The 10,642-nt window shown below is 43.3% G+C and overlaps 1 protein-coding gene across 1 annotated transcript; it reads left to right on the plus strand.

The window, feature by feature from the left end:
- Positions 1-662: 662 nt before the first annotated feature.
- Positions 663-5,034, plus strand: LOC100384329 (uncharacterized). Its single transcript, XM_008670260.4, has 6 exons — positions 663-1,549; positions 2,990-3,200; positions 3,278-3,575; positions 3,664-4,056; positions 4,151-4,228; positions 4,474-5,034. Exons 1-6 carry the CDS (start codon positions 836-838, stop codon positions 4,694-4,696), a joined length of 1,917 nt encoding a protein of 638 aa, XP_008668482.1. The 5' UTR covers positions 663-835; the 3' UTR covers positions 4,697-5,034.
- Positions 5,035-10,642: the final 5,608 nt, after the last annotated feature.

The raw sequence follows: 10,642 nt of genomic DNA on the forward strand, positions 1-10,642 counted from the left end.
GAGGATTTATCTACGGAAAACGAGGATGGAGAAAAATATTCACGCCAGCGTTCGTGAGGATCTTCGCGGGGAAAAAAATTCGTCGCGGGAACGAAGATGAGAAGCTATTCTTCAATAGTGAATTCCCCGTTAGGGTATTCTCAATGGTGGTTTCATGCACATTTAATAGCACATTAGATTTTTTGGTGACATATGATAGCATTTAAATGGATTGGGTTTCATGAGATGAAATTAGTTCTATTGGGACGAGACCATGTCAACTCGTTTTTAAGGTCTTAGAAACCGCGTGAAACCTCAATTGAAAGTGATTTGTTTCATATTCACATAATTTACTAATTTCTATTGCACATTGAGTTGCGATATTTAATTGAAAATAGTGACGTGAAATATTGCATTGAGCGATATTGTTTTATTCATAGTTTTATAGCACTTATGATGATGTCGTTAGCAAAAGTGTTACAAAACTTTTTATGAAGAGCCTTATCATCCGTGGCAATACGGAGGCCAGCCAACTCCACTTGCCGGAGTTTCCAGGTTAACACCGGACCACGCCAGGTGTTCGCAAGGCTCGACCGTTTGCATGAAAAAAAAAACAGAGGCTGCCTTCCTGTCTGCCTCATTCACGTAATAAAACGCACTTCTCTACCTCCTCCGTCTCCCCCCGTGTGTCAAATCGAACGCACATGCGGCGCGACTCCCTTTCACGGCCTCCCCGCGTCTCAGCCTACACGTCCGAGCCGCCAGCCGTGCGCTTTAAGTGAGCGCACCCACGAAAAGCAGCCAGGCAGCGGAGCCGGAGAGAAGAAGCAGCAGTAGCAGCAGGGCCGTCAACACCATGGCGGTGGGCGCGACCGCCACGAAGCTCCTCCCGTCGGCGGCCGCGGCCGCGCGCCGCCCATCGATGCTCCACCTCGCGGCCGTCGCCGTCCTCTGCTCGCTGTCCTACCTCCTCGGCATCTGGCACCACGGCGGCTTCTCCGCGGGGCCCGCCGCCGGCGACTCCTCCTCCTCGGTCTCTATCGCCACCGCCGTCTCCTGCGCCACCCCCGCCCCGACGACCGCCTCCTCGTCTCCCCCCGCGGGACCGCTCGACTTCGCCGCGCACCACACGGCGGAGGGGGTGGAGGCGGAGGGCGCGCTCCGCCATCGCAACTACGAAGCATGCCCCGCCAAGTACTCCGAGTACACGCCCTGCGAGGACGTGGAGCGTTCCTTGCGGTTCCCCCGCGACCGCCTCGTCTACCGGGAGCGCCACTGCCCCGCGGCCGGCGAGCGCCTCCGGTGCCTCGTCCCGGCGCCCAAGGGCTACCGCAACCCGTTCCCGTGGCCGGCCAGCCGCGACGTCGCCTGGTTCGCCAACGTGCCGCACAAGGAGCTCAGCGTCGAGAAGGCGGTGCAGAATTGGATCCGCGTCGACGGCGACAAGTTCCGCTTCCCCGGGGGCGGCACCATGTTCCCTCGCGGCGCCGGCGCCTACATCGACGACATCGGCAAGCTTATCCCCCTCCACGACGGATCCATCCGGACCGCTCTTGACACCGGCTGCGGGGTAAGCCACCTCGATCGCGACCGCACGTGAACGCACACTCCATTTGCTCGAAATGATCACGTGCACGCAAGAATGCGTTTATGAAAGCCTGCACAAATTCGAGGTCAATTTCAGTCAGAGATTGGGGAATTGAGCGAACGGACTTCTCGGGAGTCGGGAATGGCATTTTGCTAGCGTTGCGGCGGGTGTCGGAAGTTTCCAATCCCTTCTCCGCTTGTCGGGTATGAGGTTTTGTCTCTGTGAACGGGTCTGACCCAGGTAAACCTCGTGCCCGCCCCGATTAGAGAGCATCGAATAACGGTAGTCAAGCTGCAGTGAACTGTCACACGCTGTTTGCTGTGACAGGCTGAGCCGGATCACTGCTGAAGCGTATGATGAGTAGATTTGAAATCTCTGCAATAATGCTGCTGTCAACTATATCTACATGCTTGTCCTTTTCTATGCAGCAGTATCCTATGCACAGCAAATCGAACTTTTCCGAGAACGTAACGAAAATGCAATCGATGTTCCATATATTTGCAGTTGCGATATCATCGAATTCTTGATTGGACATCAGGAAGGTGTATCTGTTGTTTATGCCACTGGCGTGTGGCGTCGTTGTAACGGGTCGCCTCTATGCATTGCTATCGTGCAGGATAGCACGCCAAACAGTTGTGATTGTCGCCAACTTAACCTTGGCATTTTGGTCTGATTGTTCAATGCATAGGATCTGCAGTAGTACCTTTTTTCTATTATGGTGCTCCTTGATTTGGGAAGTAAACCTGTGTGGTAACTGAATTTCTTACTCTTATCCCCTCCGTTTCAAATTACTACTTCCAGGTTCCAATCTACAGTCATTCCAACTAACTTTCTCCAAATTACAGTCATTTCAACTAACTTTCTTAGATTCAAAGTATCTCAAGTTTGACATTTGACCAAAATTATAGAGAGAATTACAAGCAAAGGCTCAAATTTGACCACTAGACCAAAATTCAAGTTTGACCACTTAACCTTTACAAAGAGAACTATAAAGGTTTATGACATCTAATAGGTATACCATGAAAATATAATTGATAAAGAATTTAATAATACTTATGTTCCGTTTGGATGTCGATATTGAAGTGCATGTAATTGAATTGAGTTCAATTACAAATCAGCCATGTTATTGAAATGAGATGTAATTCCAATTCTATTGTTTAGATGTCACTGAATTGAATTGGAGTATGGAATTGTGTGGTCCAATTCCACTTACTCTGTATTGGGAGAGAGTTTTTAGTTATAGTCCAATTCCAATGAATTGGGACTTTGATTCCAAATCTCAATTGCATGTGTAACCAAACAATAGAATTCTAGAAAACTGATTCCCTAAGTCTGTGCTCCAATATCTACATCCAAACGGAGTATTATTTGGTATCCTAAATGTTCGGAGAGAGTACTGACGATCAGGATCATTTTGTGCAGGTGGCGAGCTGGGGAGCCTACTTGCTGTCACGCAACATCCTTGCCATGTCCTTCGCCCCGCGAGACTCCCACGAGGCGCAGGTTCAGTTTGCACTAGAGCGTGGTGTGCCGGCGATGATTGGGGTCCTTGCCTCCAATCAACTCACTTATCCGGCACGTTCCTTTGACATGGCGCATTGCTCTCGTTGCCTCATCCCATGGCAGCTTTACGGTATGTTGAATTACTGTCCCGAGCCTTCAGTGTCTTGAGTTGATTACTCATCGCTTCTTGCTCCCATGTATGTGCAGACGGGCTGTACTTGATAGAGGTTGATCGTATCCTGCGTCCTGGAGGTTATTGGATTTTGTCTGGACCACCAATAAACTGGAAGAAACACTGGAAGGGGTGGGACAGGACTAAAGAAGACCTGGACGCAGAGCAGAAAGCCATCGAGGCAGTTGCCAGGAGCCTATGTTGGAAGAAGATCAAGGAGGAGGGCGACATTGCTATCTGGCAGAAACCAACTAACCACATTCATTGCAAGGCCATCCACAAAGTTATCAAGTCACCGCCCTTCTGTTCTAACAAAAACCCAGATGCTGCCTGGTACGTACAGCACCATGCTAACCATTTTTAATTCGACTCATGGTACTCTATGGTAAATCACTAACCTTACTCATGTGATTGATTTTAGGTACGACAAGATGGAGGCTTGCATAACTCCACTACCAGAGGTCAGTGACTTAAAGGAGGTTGCTGGCGGCTCGTTGAAGAAATGGCCGGAGCGGCTCACTGCAGTGCCGCCCAGGATTGCCAGTGGCAGCATCGAGGGGGTCACGGAAGAGATGTTTGTGGAAGATACTGAGTTATGGAAGAAGAGAGTTGGGCACTACAAGTCCGTGATTGCTCAACTCGGCCAGAAAGGCCGGTACCGCAACTTACTGGATATGAATGCAAAGTTTGGCGGATTCGCTGCGGCATTGGTGAATGACCCCTTGTGGGTCATGAACATGGTCCCTACTGTGGGGAACTCAACAACCCTTGGGGTAATATACGAGCGTGGCCTCATTGGGAGCTACCAGGACTGGTACATATTCGTACTGCAAACATGACTCCTTCGTTGTAGACGGTTATATATTCGTCATTACCTGATCTGAGATCTCTATCTGAATTCACTTCAGGTGTGAGGGCATGTCCACTTATCCCCGGACCTACGACCTCATTCATGCAGATACAGTGTTCACACTGTACAATGGCAGGTAAAAACATACTTATTGCAGTAGAACTCAGTCTGTCACTGAACTGTTTCTGCTCTTGTTCTCTATCTATTTTAGCGAAAATTTGTCCTGCCACAGTTTAATAACCTCTGTCATGTCTGCTTTATGTACATCTACTCCCATGAATTTCTAATCTTGGAAATATCAATTGCTATTACTGCGAATTCATTTTTCTAGATAACATTTTACCCCTCAGTTAACGACTGTAAAATCCTCTGCTTTGCAAGATGTGAGGCGGAGAACATTCTGCTCGAAATGGACAGAATTCTGAGGCCAGAGGGCACGGTCATCATCAGAGATGACGTGGACCTCTTAGTGAAGATAAAGAGCATGGCGGACGGGATGAGATGGAATAGCCAGATCGTGGATCACGAAGATGGTCCGCTCGTCCGTGAGAAGCTCCTCCTTGTTGTGAAGACATACTGGACTCTCGATGGCAGCGAACAATAGCAATAACGTCAAATAAAAGAGTTGGAATGATTATATGGCATGATCGGCAGATGTGACTGCCTACCCATTTGCCCTGTGAATCTGGTGGAGTTTGTTTTCTGTTTTTTTGGGGGGTATTCATTTTAGGAGATAGTTAACATAATGGAGAGATAATCTCCTTGTTAAGATATCAAAGAGCAGCCCAGCACAGATTTTGACATAAAAACAACAAATTGTGCGAAGTGGGTAAATAGAAAGTACAGTACTGGGATCAGTTCTGTCTCCGGGTGCACATTGTTTTGTTGTACTTATGATGTTCTGTGATCCCTTTTATATGAATGTCATAAAAATCTAAACTAGGACTTGTCATCGTCCCATTTAGGGCTGGAAAAAAAGCTCGAGCTCGACGAGCTGGCTCGGGCTCGCAGCAGCTTGGCTCGGACCGGCTCGACACTCAGAACGAGCCTGAGCCGAGTCTGTTTTTGTGGCTCGTGAAAAGAGCGAGCCAGCTCGGCTCGGTGCAGCTCGCGAGCTAGCTCGTGGCTCGACCCAACAACAATTTGTTACATAAAATCATAATTAGTATATAATATTAGTACCGAGTGGACAATTAATTTATGTTATTTAAGATTACTATACAAAAATAATCTATTTTCTATATTATATTAGTGATATATCTATTTTAGAAATTTAAAATATGTTATTTAAAATATTTTTAAAATTTTATATTATAATTTAGAGAGCAGTTTTACGTTTATGGCTAGGCTCGTTGGCTCGGCGAGCCGGCTCACGAGCCAGGAGCGAGCCGAGCCTCGTTTTCGAGCTCGCCCTGGTGAGCCGAGCCGAGCTCGGCTCGTTGCATGAGCGAGCCGCAGTGAGCCGAGTCGAGCTCGGCTCGTTTCCACCCCTAGTCCAATGACTTCCCTCAGGATTATCAGATTCTGGAGGGGTACGCTTAGAACTTGTTCAACGGTTTTTCTTGAACAAACAAGTAATGTACAGAATCCGGCTGACCTGTCTATCGTCTAACTATTCCGAACTTGATGTTCTGATCATGAAAAGTTCGCCGGCTGTGTAGACGGCATTTGTCTCGAGCAAAGCATGCAGCCGTATGGTAACTAAACGTTACGAATTGACCACCACTAATTTGGTTGCAAGTTTGGCGCTCCACACCAAACGCACCGATAGTGAAACGGTTACTTGTGCTATCTTTCGTATTTCCCTTTTGGCACCTGCACCTCCTCCGCCCATTATTTTCAGCCGGCGAATAAAGGAGGAAGACAAGCCAAGGAAAATGTCACAAAATTCTGACTGTACCGTCGGATATGCTGGAAAAAAATGTCGAAACAGTGCGATCCACTCGACTTCCATCAGCATCAGAAAGCGATTTTGCGGCAAATACAGCACAAAATGGTCACTGTCGCGCAGTGCATGTTTTGTCTACTGGCCAATAGCCCAATAGCCATCACCAAACGATAAATGTTAGTAGCTGGCATCATTTGCCGATTGCCTGGAATCAAATACTAGTACTCCAGTAATTGAGTGGGGATGGGGGATAGGACATAGGACACGTACTCTTCCTACCTTTCAACAATAGCGATGGGCTGTCGTCTTCTATCCGTCCCCGCATTCCACTGGCATGCACACAAGGGAAGCAGTGCAAGCTGCCCAATAGCGGATTGGTCCCGACCAGGAGGAGCAAAAGGACAAACACTGGCGGTGCAATGGGCTACGTACCGAATCTAAACTGACAGAGACACGACAAGGAAGAACATGAACATGGCATGAGACCCCGCTGGTGTGGTCTTGTAAAAGACTGTTTTCCCCCCTCTTGGAGTCCTGGACTGCACTGAAAATGTGTCCCGAGCTGTAGCTAGCTGAGGTGCTAAGTTCACCTAAAATCCGCATTAGGGTGTGTTCGTTTGTTTCGGAATCGTGACCTAGAACCAATTCAACCAGGAATGTTTATCTAATTTGTATAGGCTTTGATCACCTGTAACCATTCCTGCCCCAATCCTGAACAAACCAACGCAGCCTCATGAAGTTTTGGATCGGAATGATGACCTCTCTGAAATCCGCATGTAGTAGAGCTGCCGGATAGTGGCTGAAGAATCGCCAGAATCTAGTACCTTGTAGTAGTTAGTTGTTGAGACTCTCTTCCAAACAGCTGTCCGGAAGGACCAGGATGCCATTAGGGATGCACATGATAGAGAACGAAGCAGGACTGCAGGCGAAAGTTCAACTTTTCTTTTTTGACAATAAATGTTCAGTTGATTGTCCTATGCTCTCACTCATACTCCGGTTGCTGGGATTTATCGCGTGGATGAGAGGAGGCCAAGAGTCTGTTGGTGTGGGAACGAAGCGAATGGGTGTGTGAAACGAGGAGATAACTACGGTGGCATCGAGGTGTAGACCATGAACGACATATAATTTTGGACAAATAAAATGAGCTAAAACGCCAGTTAAAAACTTGGACGGAGGGAGTACACACTATCGGTTGCCTTCATGCCTTGTCCACTGCCAGCCAGCCAGCCAGGGCAAGGTCGTGCGGGGATGATGAGGAAACGCAGCTTTTGCAACGACACAGGTACCACTAGTAGCTTTCTGCCAGGGGCATCGGGCGGTGCGCTGATGTTCCAACGACCGCTACAAAGGCTGCCGATAGGACAAGGAGTCCAGGACGCAGTGCAGACTAGCGGTGTGGGTATGATTGGAGGCACGATATTAGATCCATATGAGTTTTTTACTTATTGCTTCTATATGGCCTTAACTACACTATGTAATCCATGTGTCAATTGGTTTGTTTTGGTTTTTTGAGTTGAATTCCCTATCCCTCACTATTTTGATTCAGTTTTTGGGCTCGAATCTTTGCTTACCAAGTTGGAGAAGGGGTTTGAGGAGGTTAAAATTGTGTTGTGAAACTGTTCTGGGATCATTGCCACCTCTGGTATGGTCTGATTCAAGTCATGGACAAGTCTCTATCCGAGTTATACTATTTGAAAAAACCCTAATTCGAGTTTGAGTTATGTGATGTGATTCTCAAGTATTGATCTTTTGGAGTTCAAACTTTTCGAACCATATAATCTTCTCTCAATCTCACTACATACAAAGTTTAATCTCAATCAGAACAAGTTTGCTCAAGTGGCACCGCATGCACGACACTACCGCGCTCTGACATTGACGGCCAGAGGAGCGGCACTGCCGCTTTGCCTAGTAAGATTATCCTTTGGTTCTTTCTTGGATCTTCAATGTTAAATTGAGTTTCGTTTGTTTTGGTAGCTTCATATTCATCTCAAGAACTTGTTAAAGACATCCAACCATCTATTGGTTGAGGTATCCTTAGTTTTAAACCTTTGGGAGGGGGGTAAATTTGAGAATCAAATCAAGATTGCCTTAGTGCAAAGAATTGTATTGGCTCCTATATATCTCTACTCTGGTCATCTATTCTATCCTTCACAAGTATTTGTCTAGTTCCTTAGCTCTCGTATATATTAAAATTTGAGATGATCTTGCTTCTTATATTATGATTCTATAGTTTTTTCATGTAGTATTGTTTGATTCTTATCTTGTAGTTCCTTGTTATGAGTCTATCACCACTTTTAAATTCTACGTAATCACTAGTTACCTTAATAGACAAACTTATACAATGTGTTTCTTTTAGATGTATCGTACAAATCAGTAATTTCTTATTTTGTATACATAATAAAAGAAAATTTATGAGTTGTATGCCAATCATTAGCATATAATGATGTCAACCTTATCACATAAACTTTAGTTTATTAGGTGGTGGTTTGGCAAAACAACAACATCTTTCTGCCACCTCATTATCTCATCTCCACATTTTTCAAAATTCTTGCATGACTTTGTATTAGACTAGCTATCGCAATGGGGGCATAATATGTTCACAAACGAGTTTCTCACCAGTTGTGGTCTCAACCGATTTTGGTCATGGAACTGATATTGGTTAGAATTTCAATTTTCTTGGTATTGTTTTGTCATTGCAAGTGTTCTGATATACTCGATGGTATTATTGAGTTCGTATTGTTTTGCCATTGCAAGTGTTTTGGTATACTCCATGGTATCATCGAATCATAGTGAATCTAATGAAGTTTTAAAATATATTACTATCTATTTTCCAATATAAATATTTGTTCGTCTATTTTTTTTTGTTATTCACTAGACGTTGTCTAAAGCTACGACTAAAGTATTGTTCTTCACAATCAATGCTCATCAACCATTAATGCTGTCACTTGATATTTGACAACTTCAATGATATTATCAAAGAGCACAAGAAATCTTTTTTTACTATTTTTAGTACATATTTCTTTGCTTTAGGGCCAATATTTCTAGAATTATTTCTTGGCATCATTTAATTCATATGCAATTGAGTTGTCATCTATAAAAGCTTTAATTTACACTAATCTATATTTCCTTTATTTATATCTATATTAGATTATATTTTCTGGTCATATTGAATATGAACTAAATTGGGTTATTTATTAATTGTATTTGATATGGATACATTATTTATTCTTAACTAATGCAACGATGATATTTTTATTTCTTATTAGTATTGTAATTTTTAGACTTGTATTTGATATGTTCTTTTTATTCATGGTCGACAGATCATCATGTTCAACGGCGCACATTTCTATATTTTCCCAATTAGCCACATAATTTCTAGACCTTATAATTTGATACACTATTTATTCTTGGTGTTATATTTATCATCATAAGATCTAACTATGCATATTTTATTTTTTACTTAATCGTGTAATTTCAGGCCTTGTATTTTATTATATTATCATAAATTTAATTATACATATTCTTTATTTTTTATTTTTTGTAATTTCTAGGTGTTATATTTGACATAGGTAGCCTATTTATTCTCGGTTAAATCACCATAAAAATCTGAGGACACATTTTCCCCTTTTTTATTTAATCTCTTGATTTTAGAATCCTGTATTTTACATCAATACTTTTTTGTTAGATTCATACTGAGAGTAGAAAAAATATAAACTGATCAACAATCAATGCAGATGAAAAAAGGCTAAAGGTGGAAAATCGCAACTGACTAAAAATGCATAACAACACGGATGGAGAAAAAAAACTAATCAACTAATGAGGTGTTTGAATCTTCGGACTAAAGTTTAGTCTGAATTTTTTATAGTTTTGGATGTCAAACATGGACACTAAATAAACGCTAATTATAAAACTAATTGCATCAGTCATGGCTAATTCACAAGACGAATCTATTAAGCATAACTAATCTATGATTGGTCTATATTTTGCTACAGTATAAATATGCTAGTCCCCATGATCGAAACACCCCCTAACAACGCTGGTGAAAAGAAAATAAGCGCAATGGTCTAACGGATGGGGGGAAAACGAAAAAACTGTGGAACCCACCGCAAAAAAATCTGAGAATCAATGGTTTAGGTACCTTATTTATTATTGTCGTTAGATTATCATAAAACTCAATAATATAGATTTATTTCTTAGTTAACCGTATAATTTATTATCAGTGGTTGTATTTGATATTGATACTTTAGTCATTCTCAACCGTTAGATCAACATAATATCTAATGGTACATATTTTTTCTGCTACTCTATTTATTCTCGATCTTTAGATCATGACAAAATCAAACAGTGTATATTATTTTAAATATTTTGTTTATTTTTATTATTAGATTGTTATAAATTCAACCTTGATTATATTTTCCTTATTTAGTAATCTTGTAATTTCTGATCCTCTTGATGAACGTGGTGTCTCTTTTTATTCATCACTGTTCGAACCAAAAAAGAGCAAGCGGACGGTCCGGCCCTGAGGCCGGACGGTCCGCGGTCCAGACGGTCCGCGCCTGTGGGCCGGACGGTCCGCGCGTGCGCAGAATAGATTAGGGTTCCGAGTTTTGTGCTACGGTTGTTAGCTATATTCGCGGGATTAGCTCGGAATCAGTTGTGTAA

The sequence above is a fragment of the Zea mays genome, chromosome 2 (assembly GCF_902167145.1).
Source record: "Zea mays cultivar B73 chromosome 2, Zm-B73-REFERENCE-NAM-5.0, whole genome shotgun sequence".
NCBI lineage: Eukaryota > Viridiplantae > Streptophyta > Magnoliopsida > Poales > Poaceae > Zea > Zea mays.

Excerpts from the sequence above, each read along its gene's own strand:
- LOC100384329 (XM_008670260.4), top strand. The coding sequence starts at position 836 with ATGGCGGTGGGCGCGACCGCCACGAAGCTCCTCCCGTCGGCGGCCGCG. Across the intron at positions 3,576-3,663 it reads AAAAACCCAGATGCTGCCTG|GTACGACAAGATGGAGGCTT; the intron begins GTACGTACAGCA and ends GATTGATTTTAG. Across the intron at positions 4,229-4,473 it reads TTCACACTGTACAATGGCAG|ATGTGAGGCGGAGAACATTC; the intron begins GTAAAAACATAC and ends CTGCTTTGCAAG.